General features: G+C 43.7%; 2 protein-coding genes across 5 annotated transcripts in view; one reads left to right on the forward strand and one right to left on the reverse strand.

Moving 5' to 3' along the window:
• The window catches only part of ITGB5 (integrin subunit beta 5), a 78,246-nt gene extending 60,174 nt beyond the window's left edge, over window positions 1-18,072 (forward strand). For both annotated transcript variants that reach the window (XM_083408079.1, XM_083408078.1), the window contains exons 11-15: window positions 7,966-8,188; window positions 9,837-9,940; window positions 14,589-14,705; window positions 16,423-16,589; window positions 17,487-18,072. In XM_083408079.1, coding sequence (XP_083264205.1) covers window positions 7,966-8,188; window positions 9,837-9,940; window positions 14,589-14,705; window positions 16,423-16,589; window positions 17,487-17,582 — 707 coding nt within the window. In that variant the 3' untranslated portion in view covers window positions 17,583-18,072. The remainder of the gene's footprint in view (window positions 1-7,965; window positions 8,189-9,836; window positions 9,941-14,588; window positions 14,706-16,422; window positions 16,590-17,486) is intronic.
• The window catches only part of UMPS (uridine monophosphate synthetase), a 55,326-nt gene that overhangs the window by 25,682 nt on the left and 10,475 nt on the right, over window positions 1-19,169 (reverse strand). For 2 of the 3 annotated variants that reach the window (XR_014504369.1, XR_014504370.1), the window contains exons 7-8: window positions 18,751-18,897; window positions 13,007-17,938 (exon numbers count right to left, since the gene is read on the reverse strand). The exons of the other annotated variant lie outside the window; for it this stretch is intronic. The gene's annotated coding sequence lies outside the window, so the exon portion shown is untranslated. Of the gene's footprint in view, window positions 1-13,006; window positions 17,939-18,750; window positions 18,898-19,169 lie in introns of those variants that run through there. 3 annotated transcript variants of the gene reach the window in all.

A 19,169-nucleotide genomic window follows, 5' to 3' on the forward strand; every position in this document is an offset into this window, starting at 1 on the left:
ATATAGTGCCTCTTTTTCTCCCTTCATTTTTTAAAATTTCCTTTTCGTTTCCCTTCTTTGTTAAATTTGCAAATAAATAATAATAATAATAATGAAGACAATTGTAGTGGCTTAAGTCTGTGGTTTTTGTAAAAAACAAAACAACACAGACTAAATGGAAAATGCTGACTCAAAATAAATGGCATTAGGAATAACTGGAAAAAGATGATGTTCTCAGTAATAACTGCATCTGTGAATGCTGAATGATTTATATGAGAAGGGTTGGCAAGACTGAGGGTGCTGGACAGACTAAAGAAGTGTAATGTTTTGGAAGAACCGTGTTTTTCCAAATACTGCCTCCCAGTGAGGCATGTCCAGCAACTTTGCTCTGTGTATCTGTGTGACTTGTTGCATAAGGCATCATCTGCACCATCCATTTAAAGCCCTTCCACATCACTTTAAATGCTAATGGCTTCCTCCAAAGAATCCTGGGAACTGTAGTTTCTTAAGGGTGCTGAGAGGAGACCCTTGTTCACCTCACAGAGTTAAGAGTTGTTCCAGAGTTCTCTGAGAAAGAGGGACTGATTGTTAAATCACTCTGGGAATTGTAGCTTTGTGAGGGGAATGAACCCAATGCGTCATTATGCAAAATGGTGAGCTTATTGAAATATGTTTGGGAATTGCCCTGTTGCAGATTCTGTGGGCAAGGCACATCTTTTCATATACACCCAGGGTGGGGTGTCCATATAACCCCAGTGCTACAACATTTATGCTGCTTTCTTTGGTGAAGAAATGTGTTATTGGGGGCATTCCAGTCTCCTTGCACTACAGTCTGGAAAATGGAACCACCAGCTCTTGGATCTATACAGCCACTGTTGGCATTGCATTCCCCCCCCCCGCGCCCCCTTTTGGCTTGCAGCTCTCACTTGGGGTGAAAAAGGATCCCTACAAGGTTGCATTAAGTTATACTGCACAACATAGGCCTAAGTGTACAACTGGAGTGCACACATTCATTGGTTGGGTTGGATTTCTTTTTATATGTGATCCTGCTGAGCAGGTGAGCAGCATGTTGCCAGAATAGTGAGCGGAATAGCTTGCAGTGTGTGACCAATAGAGGATGCTTTTACATCATCAAACCCCCCCCCCCCCATCCTCTCATTCTTGATTTATGATATTTATTTTAAAAAAAAATCCCAGCTACAGTAGTGTGTGTGGGCAGAAGATAGTGGAACAGGGAGGACAAGTTGGCTTAACTTTTTAATTATTTGTCCTGAGGCTCAGATTGTTTCTATGAGGGTTTCTTGCTCAGGCATCTTCCCTCTTGTTTCAAAGCAAAAAGCAGAAATTGTGGGAGTTGGGAAAAGTGATTCTTGGTTTTCTTCAGAAGCTTATAGATTGTGCACAGTCTGATTTCACAATATACAAGCAGCTGTGCAGATTCATGTCTTGCTAGAATCTTTTTTTATTCTCTTGAGTCTGGTACTGCTCTAGCTTAGCCCATCTTCACAGTTGGTTAATCTCTTTTAGCCCTAGTAGTCTGCCGTCCCAGGAAAAACATCTGGGAGAGCTTCTGCTACCTTGTGCAAAATTCACTGTGTGGCAGTGTGTGATGCGTGCTTATTTGTGCTATTTTGGAATGTAGACAGAAGCTAATGCTCCTTTCTTGAGTCATGGAAATAACTCTGTAGGAAGCGGTTTAACTTGTTTGCCTAAGAAGGAACTGCTTCTCGTTATACCCTGTTTCTAAACTCAACCTTCTAGATTTTCCAAAGTTCAAAGCTTTTTCCTGCATTCCTCTAAAGTTTGTACTTACTTATTTTTAAAAACTTGAATCCCACCAAACAAAGCCTGCAAGGCAGCATGCAACATTATGTAGAAATAACAGTAAAACTACTGTAAAACGCCCCAAGTATCAACTTTATAAATTAGAGTCTTCTAGACAAAAACAACAGCAAACAATATAAAAATTAGCTTTAGTGAGTCGGAATCCCAAGCTACCTAACCATTTTAGGTCTCAGACCCCAAATGTTTCACTAACAATGTAAGAAGCAGTGCAGAGCTGCCATAGCAGGCTTTGGGGGGAGAGGGTTCCACAGTAGGGGGCTGCTACAGAAAAGGTCCCGCTGCTTGTAACTACCACCTAACATTTGCTAACAATGGGACTTGGAGCAATCTCACCTCCTCAGATGATGTTTGTGCATTCTAGGGGATAGTGTCTTCTGTGGGAGAGAAAGCATTCTGTAAATCAGGGATAGCCAGTGTGATGCCCCCCAGATGTTTCGACCACAGCATCTCCTAGCATCCCTGACTATTGGCCATGCTGAATGGGATTGGGGGAAGTTGTGGTCCAAAAGATGTTGGATACCCCTTGCCCTAAATTAACCTGGACCAATATATATGTCTTTATTTAGGGCTTTGAAGGTTAACACCAACACTTTGAATTGTGCTCAGGGATAATTTGAGGACCACTTCATTTTTTCTCAACAGTAGTTTTTTGTTCTCCCACCATGTAGTGGTGAGTTTCTGATCCCTCTCTTTAGAACATAAGAAGAACCCTGCTAGATCAGACCAAAGGCCAGCATCCTGTTTGCCCAGTGGCCAACCATTTATAAGGGTGCAATCCAGCTCCATTAAAATAAGTAGGAGTCCTGCTGCTGACTTTAGTGGGAGTCCCATTATGATTTAAGGTGCAAGAGACAGAAGTTAGCTTGTTTGCCTATTTCTGTATAAGTCATCTCTCTCCATGCTGGAAACTTAATTGGACTGCGTTAGAGCTCCCATCCAGCACCATTTAAATATATATATAAGGGCAATCATGCATTTATTTATTTTCTAGGAGTTTCCATTTGGGAAATATAAAATGCTACTCAGCCAGTTTAATCTAATTGTAATGGTTCAACTTGTTTTTTTCTTTTCTTTCCTTTTTTTCAAAAACCCAGACAAACGCGATGAGGACTGGCATGTGTCCTTGTAAACAAATTGCAGAAAAGCTGCAGCGTGGAGGTCTGTGTCTTAAACTGTGCCAAATCTCTTAATTTGTATTGTGCTCTTGACACTCCTGCTGAAAAGGCAGAGGAGTGGAGAAAAACGGAAAGTGAGGGGGAGGGAAGAGATGAAGGGAGACGGTCTCTTTGTTGTGCCTTGTTCACTTAGCAAGGATTCCTGCATGAAATGGGGGCAAAGGAGGCCAGGGCAGCGTCCTGCCAAGCCCCTGAACAACAGCAAGACAGCAGTGTTCTCCCAGTCTTTGCTTATTTAGCTGCAATGGGATGCATCTCGGAATTTGAGTCTGAGACAGTCCCATGTATCCATCTCCCTTGTTGAGAAAGGGAATAGCTTTGGTGAAACTGCTGCAAGTTCCCGACTCATGAATCTGTTGATCTGGCTGGCCTGTGTGTCTTGTTTTCATCTCCTGGGAGTTGGGAAGGTAATTTAAAGTACACGGGAGGCAAACTGCAGGGCCTTTTACCACAACAAAACCAATAATATTTAAGGGAAGAGCTGTGGCTCAGTGGCAGAGCATTCGCTCTGCACATAGAAAGTCCCAAGTTCAATCCCTGGCACCTCCAGGTAGAAAAGGAGAGAGCCCTTTCTGAAACCCTGGATAGCTGCTGCTGGTCAGTGTAGACAGTCCTGAGCTAGATGGAAATAATGGTGTTCTCATCTCCTGTGGCAGTAATTTAGCAGCAGGACTCCGAGCTTGGAGTGATACCGTTATCTCTGTTTTGTCTAATATCAAGACAGTTTACATATTACAGCTGTAATTTATGGTGGTGGCTATGAACTATCCCACAGAGAGGCTGTTACCTTACTGTGAGCTGTTCATTTGCAGTTGCTCAGCGAAGGCATTGGTCAGTTTTCATCCTGCAAAAATAAGGGTCTGCTATCGCTTGCTGAAAAACACCCAACCTTCACAAAGGTCCATTTCATTCCGTATTCATCCCACACTAATGGCCATCCATAGAAAGACGTAAATAAGTGTCTTTGGTCACAACTGTTTAACCTGCAGCTGTACTCTGTCCTACAACACATTTGAGTTGTAGTCTGTGCTACAAGTGCCTAGCCCTAAAAGAAATTTACATCCTGCTGACCAGTTGTTTTGTGAGCAGGGCTCAGTAGTGTGGAAAGGCTAAGGTGTAGATTCACTCCCTCCCCCACCCCAACTTCCCAGCTGTTTTGGTTCTTTTCCAAAGGTGCAGATGTGTGTATCACTAGCTACTGCATTGACTACTGCTACTGCATAATTCCGATTTGAATACAAAACCCCTCATCCTGCTTGGGGCTGTTCACACAGAAGCCTGCATCCATATGTACACAGGCCAGTGATGGTGCAGGGCAGTTGTGTATCACTTGCCTGCTTAGACTGCACTCTGGCCTGCCACTGATCTTACAAGCATAGAGATCTAGGGGAGAGAGCTTCTGGGAATATTGCATGGAAACGATCAGGTTGTCAGTCTGCTCTCTTTTAAGAGCACTCTAATAAAATTGGCTATTGATTTTAAACATGGAATTAGGTTTACTGCTTTCAGTGGAAGAGCAGGAAACATCTGACATCTCATTTCAGAGTTGGACTAGAAGAAGCTCCTTGTGGCAAAGCTGGAAGTGAAATATTTCTAGCAAACGGCATTAATAAATCGGATGCAAAACCAAAACAAGAATGGTGGGTTTATCAAGTGCACAAAATATATTTATTTAACAGCAACAGGTGCTAGGGTACAGATGCGTGTTTCTTGATACTACCCCCACCCCCAAAAGAGAGAGAAATGCTTTCAACGTTTGATACTGGTAGCTTACTATCATATAGCTGATATTTTGTTTGAAGAGCAACATAACTCATTCACCAATTGAAACATGCTGCAATCGTTCAATTTCAGCCGTAGCATTTTTTAAAACTGAAGGAGGCAGAATGCCTTGTTTCAGACGTGTTAGTCACCCAGTCTCTGTATGTTGCTTTGACACCTCTGACTTGTTTTTAGAATGCACTATCCCTTCTTGGGCTGAGATTATATTCCAATTCACCAGGAAGACTTATGTCTGCAGAAGGGTGCTGTGCTTTTCCAGCATTTATTTTTAGAGTCGGAATGCTTCTCCAAGACAGCCTTTTACATATTGTAAAGGTTCCTGGCCTCTCTCTCTCTCTTAATTTGGAGTGTGGTGTGTATAAGAAATATCAAACAGACTGCCACAGACTTGGGAATTCTTGATGCATTTGTGTCTTGAAAGCTGGTTTAATCTTGGAAATGAACCAGTTGCAGCTCATTTCTTTCACGGTAATTCCAACTGAGCAAACTTTTTAAGTGTCCAAAGATTTTCCTTGCAATAATGGAAACAACAAAAATAAACCAGTGCCTCTCTTTCTGAATGGAATTTGCCACAGCACAAAACCTCAGTTTGTGTCTGAGTCAAAATACATGCACTTCTCCCATCTGGCAGGAGGAGCATTCACTGCTACTTTTGAGAGCTACCTGCCTGTCATTTGTCTCTAGAAACAGACAAAACCATCAAATACACTTTCAGAAAAGTTGGGTGGTGCCTTACTTAATAAATACACAGTAGCTACCTGCTACCACAGAGGAGGGACAGTCCCATTTGACGATTCATTTTTTAAAAATGAACAAAACACCACTTGGTTTAGTATCTTGGCGGTCAACCTTGCCATCAGTGCCACCTTCAGATGGACAAAGTGGGGCTTGCTGACAGCAAAATAACTTCTAATCTGCAAGCTTGCAAGTCTTTCTTTGTAGCTGCTTCCTTACCTGCCCCACTCCTGATGTCACCTATGATGTCAGGCGGGTATGGGGGACATGGGCTGGTCGACTGGCTTTAACCCCATGTGGTTAGTACTGGGAATTTCCCAGTTGAACCAGAGTCTATATTCCTGGATGTTTTAAAGTTGTTGCCTGCGTAATAAGCCATCTTTAGCACTCAAGCGCTTTTGCTGCAATTTGTTTATTATTTATGTGTTATGTGCCGCTCTGGAAGTGATGCTGGTTTTGGAGTGTCAAGCAGCATTCACAGGATTCCCAGAAACTCTGGTGGGGCTGTATCCACAACCTCTTAGGTTGAAATGGCCTGCAGCCCGTAAAGGTAAAGGGGCCCCTGACCATTAGGTCCAGTCGTGGGCGACTCTGGGGTTGCAGTGCTCATATTGCTTTATTGGCTGATGGAGCCAGCGTACAGCTTCTGGGTCATGTAGCCAGCATGACTAAGCCGCTTCTGGCAAACTAGAGCAGCGCACGGAAACGCCTTTTACCTTCCCGCTGGAGTAGTACCTATTTATCTACTTGCACTTTGACGTGCTTTCGAACTGCTAGGTTGGCAGGAGCAGGGACCGAGCAACGGGAGCTCACCCTGTCACGGAGATTTGAACCGCCAACCTTCTGATCGGCAAGTCCTAGGCTCTGTGGTTTAACCCACAGCGCCACCCGCGTCCCTCCTGCAGCCCTTAGGTTACTGCTAATGTACCTCTTCCATCCTGCTTCACATTATGCAAAACTTTAGGGTGATGTAGTCCTTGTCCATTGCCCTTACAGTTCCAGGAGACATGTACGAGGAAAGCAGGAGTGAGTGTTGGGTTCAGCCTAATCTACTCCATAGAGGCGGCTGCGAGGTTCACATGAGATAGCAATACATTAAAACAAAGACTGCTCACCTTTGGAATAGAGTGGAGTGGGGGGTGGGATTAAATAAATCAAGGCATTATGTTATATATCAGTTTTCTTTCCAATGTAACCTCGTTGACTAGTACGAAGGTTACTGCAGATTCCACACACCCCGACCCCCACCAGAATGTCTAAGGAGGGGAGCCAGGGACCTCTACTTTTCAAATATGTTGAGCATCCCAAAGTGGCTGGCCTGGAGTTGTTTGGTTGGCTCAGATACGCCTGCTTTTTAAGATCGTCTTATTTCCAAGTATCCTAAATAGCAAGTCGCGACCTCTGTGAATGGTTTTTATCATAAGCAGCTAAGAAATGATTCCTCCAGGGAGAGATTGCTGCAAAATATTGTCAACAGCAGTGCTGCAAGGTCTGTAGTAGCCTTTTAATGTTTGTTGGTGTTGGCACAAAGTAGAATCTGTTATTTCAAAACAAGGAAAGAGACTCTGAGATGAAAATATTTAATAAGATTAAATATTTGTTAGTGCAAAACAGACGAGGATGAAAAAAAGAGGGTGGGGCTTAACTAAGAACATATTCCTTCAGCTGCATCAGGAAATAATCAAGAGCCAAAAAGAGTGTGTCTGAACTTTTGCTCCACTTGAAACAATAACTAGGAACTTGCTTCTATTTTAGTTTTCTTGCTTAGCCCCTTGGTTTGTATGCTGTACAGCTTACGCTTGCCAGGTGGGATCTACAAATGAGATGCCACCCATTTTAAAAGTGTCAAATGTACAGCCTTGTTACTTTTTACGTTTGAGTCTAGCAGTCCTTGTGTAGCTATTCTCATGCCAATTAATTTTAGCCTTTGTTGAGTTCTGGCGTTGAGTGTGTTGGGGTTGAGCCCAAGAGTGGAATTCCATGTAGTGCTAAGTGGGGTATCAGGTTCACCTCCACAATGGGACTTTCTCTCCCCCTCCTCCTCCCCGTGTGACCCCTAAACTTGCTCTGTTTTCTCCCCACCCCCATCCTCCAAAGCAGATTTAGAGGCCAAGGGGTGGGCTAGTCCTGTTGCACGAGTGGACCACATTTACTACTACATAACACTTTTAATTTACACAGTATTGCAATCTTTAATGTGTTTGCTTTCAACCCAATCCTGTGAGGTAGCTCATTTAATATCCCCATTTTTTAGACCAGCAGTGAGAACAGTGATGTTCCCAAAGTCTCACAGTGAGTCTATGGCTGAGCTAAGACTTTTTATCATTGAACACATTGGCTCTTGGGTAGCATTACTGCCTCTTAATTGGATTTTCAGCTGTCTTCTGGAACTGTGTCCCCATTTTGTTGGCAGCATAAGTGACGCCTGTTCTGTTTAATTTGCCTCTAGGTCATGGGGAATGCCACTGTGGGGAGTGCAAATGCCACCGTGGTTACATCGGGGACAACTGCAACTGCTCGACAGAGACAGGCCAGTGCCTTTCCAACGATGGCCAGATGTGCAGTGGCCGAGGCAACTGCATTTGTGGGAAGTGCCAGTGCACAGAACCAGGTGCCTTTGGAGAGACGTGTGAGAAATGCCCTACCTGCCCAGGCGTCTGCAGCACAAAAAGGTATTCTGTGAGCTAGCTAGAGTGAAAACCCTTCAAATAACAACTTGATGACAGTGCCTGATTATGTCGCTCTCCAGCTTCATTGGTGTCCATCCCACCTGCCGATATACCTACAAAAAATCAGGAAGCGATGATGCATCACAGCTTGAACTTTACTTATCACTAGAATTCAGTGAGGTAGCTCATCAATATTCCTATTTTCCAGTTGGGGAATCTGCAGCTGAGACATGTGACATGTCCAAGACTACATCCATGAGTCCACTGTGCTTATTACGGCTTATTGTAGATGAGTCTGTAGCTTTGAAGTACTTTCCATACCTGAAGTCTTTGGCTCAGTTTTTGGCCTCAGCAGTTAAAAAGGTAGAATTGGGGGGAATCCGTTTGAGCTAGAGGGTAGGAGACTCAACAGTCCCAGGATTATGCATCCACCGTCTGTTTTCATGCAAGGCAGCAAAGGATGTAGTTCTGTGGTAGAGCAGCTGCTTTGGAAGCTGAAAGTCCCATGTTTGATCCTTGACACCTTCAAGCAGGACTGGAGAACCACTCCCAGTCTGCGTGGACAAGGACCAATGATCTGACTTGATATAAAGCAGCTTCCTATGTTGCTGTGTTCTATAGTTCTAACATCCATTTAGCTTGCATTGATGGATGGTTGTTTTGCTTAATGGCACTTGTTCAGGCTTGTACAGCTGGTGACACCCCGCCACCCCCAAGCTGAATGCAACTCCTTGCTTTTGTATTGGAACCTGTCAGGTATCTGACAACCTCCATTTCCCCCCCAGTTCTAAATCATATAGCAAAAACAGGTTTATGAAGCTGTAATATGTGCCTGGTATGCTGTGTTTTCAGCTTGACAGTTCATATGATGTGCAGGCATGCATTAATAGTATTGTGTATAATGAAATGCATGAAAGAATGCAAAATGATCTGAAGCAATATGCATGTTCTTTTTCATTTAAATTTAACACAGCCTTAACTGGCTAATTCTCTGTATTAGCCTCCAAAGGCTGGATACCTTCTCTACAAAACAGGACTGCCCTAAATATGATTTCCCAGTGCAAATCCTTTTTGGGGTTCTTCTTATCACTTCCCCTTTCTTCCTTATTAAAAAGTATTCTTAGAGAGTGACTTTTTCCTTCATGAATGGGAACCGTTTCTCCTTACATACAAGAAACAAATGTGTAGCCATGACCCCTGTACCAATAAAATCAGCAGCAGCCTTTATATGTGGTTGCCACAGAGGGGGGAAAGGTTTTATTTTGAGAAAACGTCTCTGTCCATGTTTTCCCCCATGCAAATAGTGGTTGCTACAGTGCACTGAGACTTGTGGGGCAGAAGACAGGGAGGCCAACAGTCGGTGGAGCCAGAGAGGACAGACAAAACCAGTGACAGACAGAACCCACTAATTCTAGTTTTGCTCCCATCCTCCTTCCCTTCTATGAAGGGGACACTTGAGACTAAGGAGGAGGAAGCTGGTGGCAGTGCCAGTTCCCTGGACTGGTTCTAAGCAAGAAGGCAGGTGGGGACCGGCCGAGGGTAAACGGAGGTTGGTGGGGCAGTGCCCCATTCCCTATGGGGGCAGACTCCACTGCACACGGATGTGATTTGAAGGGAAGTCTATCAATCTCCTCTCATTCCTCTTTCTAAGGGACTGCATTGAGTGTATGCTGTTTAACTCAGGAAGACTGGCTGACAACCAGACCTGCCAAAAACACTGCCGGGACGAGATCATTACTCGAGTGGATGTTCTCAGTAAGTACAGGCAAGATAAACTAGGCAGAATCCTGGCAGAAGTCGATGCTGCTTATCAAAAGTCTCACCACTTTAGGGGAAAGGGAATTTGGAATGTATTTTGTTAAAATGTAGACAAATGGTTGGATGTATTAGAATTGTAAGGGAAAGGAACACTAAAGAACAACTGTATGCATAACGCAGGAAAAGTAGCTGAGAGGTTGTATCTATACAATATATCTATTGTATCGATATATTGGCTAGTGATATAGGAGACAATTGTTTCAGTTAAGCAGCAGTGGTCCTTCTGTGGCCCTCCACTTGTTTGCTGGACTACAATTCCCAACATCCCTTACCATTAGCCATGCAGACTGGGGCTGATGGAAGTTGCAGTCCACCTCTAAGTTAAAAGAAAATTGTTGCTGCATGATCTAATGGCAACCGATATAGCCAGCCGCTCTCTGTCTGGAGTACATTGTCATGTGGACTGAGTAGTTTGGACTTCAAGCTCTCTTGTGTTAAACCTTTTGTCACATTCCATTTCGTGTGTGTGTGTGTGTGTGGCATTTGCGGGGGGGGGGGCATCACAGCTGTAGCTGCTCAGCTGTACTTGTGGCTCAACCCCACTTCCGCCAGTTCACAGACAATGACTATTTGCCAATGCAAATGTTGCAACATATTTTTTTCCTTCCTCTTTGTCTGTGGTGAGTTTGTTTGCTATTTAAATGTGACTCCATTATCAACCCACTTTCCTAGGGAGAAAAGTCCAGATTTTTTCATTAATGGCATCCAAAACTGCCACAGAGGCGCTGTGTGTGTGTGTGTTCTTAAAAAATCCCCTTGAAGCCCTTCTGGCTACTTGTGTAAATACAGATGCCTACCAATCGCAAAAAGCTAACTTCAGATAACAACATGCATACAGATAACCCTGAAATGCAGGCTTTTCGTTTGAAGCTGCTTTCCAAACTCGTATGTTTAAGCTCTGCAGAGATAACGTAGCCAATATTGTGCTGAACTGCATGCAAAGCTCTTCCTGTGCAAACAGAAAAATTCTGGAGATCCACTTTTGGGAAGTGATTTGCACCAGCTTTACAAGTCTAGGGTAGAATTTAACTGAAACATTTGCGTTCCTTACTTGCTCCTTTATGGGGTCCCAACAGAGGCATGGACTCTATGGCTTCTGTAGCCACCACAATTTGGACAGAGCATAACTATGGTGGCATAGTGATCATACTGGACTCCTTCAAACATACCTCCTCACCTCTGCCCCAGAGTGTCCTATTGGGATCCAGCCTCTTCCAGGCTTTGGTTCAACACTTTCACAGCCTCTCCTGATTCAGACAGAATAAGGAGAAATATGTGTGCCATCCATGCTCCAAATCCCCAGATGACAGCTGCCACTGGCTTCATATAGAAGTTGAATAATATAGGAGAATGGACCCTTCTGCTTCACCTTCACATGCAGTGGCCAAACCTGCTATAGATGGGGTTTTCCTGCAAACCCATCTGACGGGCCTTTTCATTTCATATAACAGCCTGTCCTTATATGATCCACTTGGGGCTGGGGGAGAAACTGCTTGAAACAGCCGTGTCTGCCCCCCCCTTCCTCCCACAACTTCCCCCTTTCTCTCAAAAATGACCCTTCAAGCAATTTCTGGCAATAAAAACCATTCAGCACATTTTTGAAATGCAAACACAGTGGATTGATTGCAGTTTTGATAACATCTCCACTTTGTCAGCACTTTGCGCCTCAAAATGAGACTCTTGTCTGTGGAGTATTCAAAAACGAAGGCAAGAGGAAAGCAAAAAAAAGGAATCCACGGGAGAGAGTGCAATCCCTTGGCATTGAAGCCGGCATCATTTAGGAGCCTCGTTTTCTCAATCTCCCTTTTGTTTTACTTATTAGCCTAAACCAGATAGGCCTTTCGTGTGCATTCTTCTGAAAATCTGTAGCTGGGTTCAAAATGATGAGATGGAATGTCGATCAGACCCTAGGAGCCTTTACAAATTGTTGGTTTATTGCTCAAAAAGTGAACTTGATACTTGGTTTTAGCAGTGTTCCAAACAACTAGCATGAGAAACAGTGGGATACACTGCTTTCCCTCAAATACCACTTAAGTTTTTTGTTTTAATTAGTTTTTTTGTTAAAGATTTTTGTGTTACAAAATGAACGGTTAAGGTACATCTGTTGCCTCCACTTTCAATTCAGTCTTTTTCACAGTTCCTTTACATTTAGTGAGAAACACTTTTGTCATTGACATACTGCATTTGGGGGGGAAAGAGAGTGTGGACATTTTGTTCTTTTGTTCTATTGCCTATTATTAGTGTTGGGGGTTTGTGTCAGCATCACATGGGTAGGTCCTTTGTTTATGTATTTATTTTTATTGATAATGCGAGAGGTTGGGGGTCCGGTCCCAAGCTTGGTTGGCTGCATTCAGTTGATTGCGGTGTGGCTTGTTGGGGGGGGGGGTAGGTTGTTGGGTCAGGTTAGCCAAATTGATTCGTATGCTTTTTGTGGGGATAGATCATTGTCCTGTTGTGCTGTGTATGTAAAGGGGAACCATACCATGGTGAAGGCATCCTTCTTTGCTTGTCCCCATGCTAGTTTGAGTTTGTTGGTTAACCTTTACTAGTTTAACTTCTTGGTAAGGCTCTAGAGCAGATAGGGAACCCATGGTCCTCCAGAGGTGGTTGGGTCTTCAGCTGCCATCAGCTCCAGCCAGCATGGCCAAGGATGATGGGAGATGCAATTCAGCAACAACTGGTTCATAACAATACAAGAGCCGGCTGGATTAGGCCAATGGCCCTTCTAGTCCAGCATCCTGTTCTCACAGCGGCCAACCAGATAGATGCCTGTGGGAAACCTGCAAGCAGGATCTGAGCACAAGAGTACCCTCCTGCAATTTCCAACAACTGAAATTCAGAATTATTCTGCCTCTGACCAGGGGGGCACAGCATTGCCTCCACAGTTCATGGAGACAGTGCATAGCCTCCATTATGGCTAGGTGTCTCATCCTCCATGACATCTGTTTTAGAAGGTCCATCAGAACTTCTCCAGTAATACACTACTGAATCAATTTTAAAGAATTAGTTTAAAGAGCATTCATTTATTAAATGCGACTAATTCAAGATGCTTAGCAGGGTTGCATTTGATTCCTCTCCTGACTGAATGTCTGTATACCAGTTGCTCTTAGTTTGGTCTGAAGTTGTACATGCACAGGTAGGGATTTGTGGGCCATCTGCTATCAGGAGTAATGAAGGTTGAGGCATCTTTGAAACAGAAGCTCTTTGTGGCGACTGCAGAGGTCTGTGCTTCTGACACGGTCCACAAGCCATCTGCCAAGCAGCCAAACGCTCACACAGTAAGAGAGATGAAAAGGGAAGACATCAGATTCTTAACATGGGAGCAGGAGCACAGGCAGATGAAAAGTAACCTGCTCAAGGATACTTGAAGGGCCAATCCTCCCATACAATCCTGCTTCACCCATTCAGATCCACCAATGGAAACATGCAGTTGCTGGGTGAATGGGATTTCCTTGTTTTCACACCCAGGCTTTGACACTCGTAAGTCTGAGGGGCCTTGGTGTTTTGCTGTGTGGTGGAAACAAAACTTTATTGTCTGAATATAATTATTACTTCCTGCTATAATTTTGTTAAGCTATGGCATTGCTCAACTATGTTTCAAATACTTTTTGTATAGTGTAATTATATTGCTGGTAGTCACAAAGTTTATACATACATGCATGCATGCATACATACATACATACATACATACATACATAGTGTGGCTTTGCTTTTTCTAAGCACTCCCATTAGAAACTTGATTGCTTATTCCCCAAGGGGACAAAGTAGTGTTTAAAAACTGCAAACCCATATGGGCAAAAGTGAGAGATTTGCCAATGAGACCTGCCTGAGGATGCAATTTTCTGACCTGCCCCCAGATCTCTGGCCGCATAACTATTCAGTTTAATGCCTTCACTTGACCCTATGCAGCGTATCTATCACAGCATGTTTTTCTGTAATGCACAACATTGACCTTATCAGTGTTGAATATTTTAATCTCCATCTCCCCGCTACTCCCTGTGCCCCAACTGGATTGCAAAATTAAGCTTATTTCCAGACAATTACTTCCTCCATGGAGATTGGCATAAGGAAATGAAACTTCCTCTTCCAAAGAAAGCCTTCCAAGTTTCAGTTTTGTTTGGCCTTCTTTCAGAGACACATAGAAATTCCTCTTTAAGGAGGGCAGGGCCATACCAACATCTCCTTTGCAATCTTGGAGTTGTGTTTATCCATAGCTTTCAAAATGTTTAGGCATGCAGCCGAGTCAATCTTTCACCTACTCACTATGTTAATGGTTTCAACAATTTTAGACATTTGAATGGTTTCCTAATTTGCTCCATATGTACCAACAGGAAGGCCGTCATATTGAAAGGAATCCAGAGACCCAAGAGACTTAGAATCTCAACATATTCTTCCATTTCTGGGGTCAAAATAATGGTAATTCAAACATGTGTTTTGATGCGCTGAACAAATGCCCAGCAAAACAAAGGGAGCATCTAATGCTGGGGATATGTTATAGGTTGAAATGTTTTTCAACATATGCCGCAATATGCTAGGGTTTTAAATCTTTGTGTTATAAATAGGATTGTGTTACATTTTATTCCAGAAACTGATGACCCTCATTCAGTCTTGTGTGCTTACCCAGTGAAGGACTGTGTGATGAAGTTCACCTACACGGAACTCACCAGTGGAAAGACAAACATCACTGTTCTCAAGGAACCAGGTTTGTTATATCGTACATGCTTTGTGCTGTTTGTCCATACCACCAAGGCAAAAGTTTGGTTGTGGACTTGACTGTAGAATCCCTTAGAATATTTTGCTTCTTTTAGCACCACTAAGGGTACAAGAGCTTGGATGTTGTCCCTAAATACTCTTTCCCTTTTCAGATGTGCAGAAAACACACGAGCAGTTTTAGGTATTTAAGGCGAACCAAGCCTTCCGCCTTTGGGGGCTTTAGTGTGGTGGGGCCACTTCCACAGCCCTGCCATGCACAACAGCCAGGGCTGAAAGTGAGGGTTTAAATTGCTGCACCAGCCTGGAGATGGTGCAGTGATTGAGCCTGATGCTGATGGATCCTAGGCTAGCTCAGCCTCCCTGCCCCCCATATACCGTGTTTTGAGACCTTTCACTGGCTGTCCATAGTGTCTGTATATTTCAAAGGGGCAGTTCTGCATTGCACTGTTGAAGGCAGCCTGCAAGAGTCCAGCTTAGCTGGGAGGAGACAGTTTTTTCCCCCATAGTGAAAATTAATTAGTGGGCAGAGCAATCCAAACCTCTCTTGTGCTCAGCTGCTTGTAGGTTAAGCCAGAAGAACAGATTCACATAGGGAGTGGTCCACAGAATACTAGTGAGAGGGGATGAAGGTTGATGGTCAGTAACCAGTGCCAGGCACATCTGGAGCACATCAGAAGGACCTTGTGTGATGGGATGATGAAGTCAACTTACCTCAGTGTTGCAAGCATTCTTGCCAGAAGAAACATCTGAGCCAATTGGAGCTTATTGGCTAGACCCAAATCCCCACCCTTATTTTTAAGTCTAACTATGACCAAAGTAAAAAAGAATCTAGATAAGCAATGGTATAGCATGATAATCTAAAGCTCCTGATCTAAACAGCTCCAGACTTCGGGGAAAGAGTCCAATATTGGATTTAAAATTAAAAAAATATATACTTTTTGTAGTTGAAAAGTTAGGCAGTATTGTGCCCTACCTTAGCTTTAGGGAATTGAATGCAGGTTGCTGCCCTGGCCTTGGTCTCCTGTCAAATTATCTGAGCTGTGAGCTTGAGGTGGGTGGGGCATCATTTTCAGATGGCATTCCTTTCTAGGCGACTTTGGGGCTGCATGCCAGTAGTGGACGGGGCAGAGCAATGGATGTAAATTTTATCTATGTAAAGTAGGCCAGTTTGTATATGCACCTGCATTCCCCTCTCTAGCTTCCACCTAGACAAGCAAGAGGCATTATCAGAGTTCAAGGACGCATTCTGAGCCAGGCAAACATGCGCAAGGAGCGTGTGAAATAGAATGTGGCCTGGGAAGAGTGTGGCTGAGGAAAGGGTGAAACTTGGGAAGAGCCTAGGCTGAGGTTCCCCACCCGTTCTTAAAAATGCTATACATATGGAGCTGTCCCATGCAGCAAGCAAAAAGACATGTGAAATTCCCCATCCAGTGACCTTATATGTGCACAGAAGTAGCCACTTGCTGGATTGGGGATATATAAAAACTCAGCTGCTGCAACAATATATATGCTGCAAATGAATTAGCAGAGCTGATCATATGTTAATAGTTAACTGTTGTCTCTGAAATACTGCATCATAAATTCTGCTGTTGGTTCTGAACCTTTCAGGCTTGATAAACACCTGTATTTGAAAAGGCAAGTTCTGATGTTTACACTGGATTTAGACAGTGTCCTTATCAATGATAATCATTTCTTTTCCTTGCCAGAGTGTAGCACTGCCCCTGATGCCATGATGATCTTACTGGCTGTGGTAGGCAGCATTGTGCTCCTGGGGATTGTCCTCTTGGCAATTTGGAAGCTGCTGGTCACTATTCATGACAGGCGGGAATTTGCCAGATTCCAAAGTGAGCGATCCCGGGCAAGATATGAAATGGTAAGCATTCACTTCATGGGGGGAAACCAGGAAAGAGCTGGAAAAGGGCTCCGTGCATAGGGGTGGGAAGAAAGGTGCAAATGTGTGCAGAGGACTACAGAGCAGGAAGGGAAAGTCTCGCTTTACTCTGTTCAGGGAAGGATTCATGAGGGCTGCTTGAGACCAGAATGGTGTGCAGGGAGGCAGAGGTGGCTCAGGTGCAGGGATGCAAACACGTGCAGCGGCTGTGTTGGCGGCAGCTGAAGAGCCGCAATGTACTGGCAGCTCAAATTGCCTTTGCCCAGGAGGGCAGGCTGCGGCTTTGCTCTTGGGGCAGTTGTCACTCCATGAAGAAGACACGAGGCAGACAGATGCAGGGAGCTTGAGAATGTGCTACTCAGGCTCCATGTGCTTGGCTGCCGCCTGCCTGCTTGGGGAGACAGTGTGGCTTCCTTGAGCTGGTCAGGTGGGGAGAGGCAGCCCCCCCCCAATCAAGTGAGGCATCAGGGCTCGCTCAGTTGGGGGGGGGCTGCCTCCACCTTCACACTGGAGGGCTCTTCTAGTCAGTCACTCCTGAAGTGACAAACCAGCTGGCCTCTGCCAGCCCCCCCCCCCCATGGCAGAGGGACTCAGGAGTGACAGTGGTTTCACCAGTGATACAGTGCTAGTTGACGCCTCTCGCAGTCTGGCTGTCATACTGGTCCTGGGTGATGCACTGATACATCACCTAGGCCTACACAACACTATTACAGACTTTAGGAGTGCATGGGGAAAGAGTAGCAAAATAACATTGAGGGGAGGGGAAAACAAATGAGATTCCATTGATTTTAGCAGAACCTGCATTTGGTTTGCATGTCGAGAGTTTAATCTCCCTGTAAATACACTGTTTATATCACTTCCTTTTTTTCTTTTTTGTAGGCTTCAAACCCTCTTTACCGAAAACCTATTTCCACCCATAGCTTAGATTTCACATTCAACAAGCTTAACAGGACCTATAATGGTACAGTTGATTGACACTATGCTTGAAGGTGGAAGAGAGAGTGGAATGCTTGACAATTGCTTGGCTTCCTCACCGCTTCCCAAAAAGGAAGACTGAATCCTCTACAGTGGGACAGTATTCTAAACTTTGACTTGAATGTCAGGAGATGGCTTCTATTGCACATTGAGGACAAATGGGTAGCAGCCCATGTGCTCTGCAGATCTCTAACCCAAGCCCCGCTGATGTGCCCAGACTGTGTTGTCACTGACCTGGAGTTCTTGATGCCTCGGAAGCGCCAATCTATTGAACAATGTGCCATATAGCAGCTTCAGCCATATCTTGGTAGGAAAAAAAACATGCAGGTCCATTTCATAGGGGTATTGTGTCACTGCTGGTTTTTAGGGGAGAAAAACTAGCATTGGAGAAGGTGGTGGAAGCATTGTTTTTTAAAAAAAAAAATCCAGGTGTTAAACAGTTTTTAGAATAAATTTTTATATTAAAAAAAAATAAAAGCAATTGCATATATGTGCTATGAGTATACTTATTCCTTTGCTTCCATGATCAAGTTTTTTTTATGAAAGATGTGTTGCACTATATTTAAGGACTTTTTATCAGAATTTAAATTAATATAAACAAGGAAGACTGCTTGTTCAGCCCATCAGTTTTAGGTTAACCTGTACACTTACAAACTGCTCAGTTATCTGAAATTCTACATTACAGCAGTCACAGTAGCTTTTAAGTAGCTGGAAATGTTTTGACTCCAAGCATGCTTATTTAGGATTAATTCCCACTGAACTTTACTTCCAAGTACACATGCTTAGCATCTGGTTGTTAATCTTTTTAACCTGAATTTATCAGCCCCTATTTGCTCACTACGTGACCCATGGTGAAAATAAAATAAACCCAAGTGTGGACACTGTAATGTTTGCATAATTCAACTAACCACAAAACTTAAGATACGTAATCTCTGTTTCTGTTCAATGTCACCAGTTTTGCATGCTGGCAAAGGAGACAACTAGAGGTCCTCTAAAGGCTACTCACTAGTTCTCACTATATGACACGTTAGGTTTAACCTAATCTACTTTAACACTGAACAATAAAGATCTTTAAAGAAGCACAGTGTTAAATGTATTAAGATCAGGTTTCTAAATGCCTAGTTACAGAGAGGCAGTATATAAAGTACTTTTGTTTTATAAAGCTTACTGTTTGTTGGCAGTGACATTGCATTTCCTCTTCGCGAAAAAATCAGCCTTAATGCTGTGTCACCTTGTCCAAGGGGCAAAGTTGCTAGGTTCACTGTTCAATAATCTATAATGAAGAGGTGTGGCAGCAGGCAAACAATTGGATGGGCTGAAAAGCAAAATCAAGTGAGTGGTGGGACTACTGCAGCCCAGGAAGGGAGAAATTTCATATTATTCCACGCAGTCGACATGTAGCAAAATGACAACTGCAAAGCAAATGGGGTAGCCATTTGCACCTACTCCACCAAGTAATGACCATAGCATCACAGCAGCAGCAAACATTGTCCAGTTTCAATATAGCAGGCAGCTGCAAATTGAATTTTGTCAGGACTATAATGACAGTTTCTTAAACTTCCCAGTTAATCTATCACTCCCAATACC

Source organism: Podarcis tiliguerta (assembly GCF_965153285.1).
Source record: "Podarcis tiliguerta genome assembly, chromosome: 1".
Taxonomy (NCBI): domain Eukaryota; kingdom Metazoa; phylum Chordata; class Lepidosauria; order Squamata; family Lacertidae; genus Podarcis; species Podarcis tiliguerta.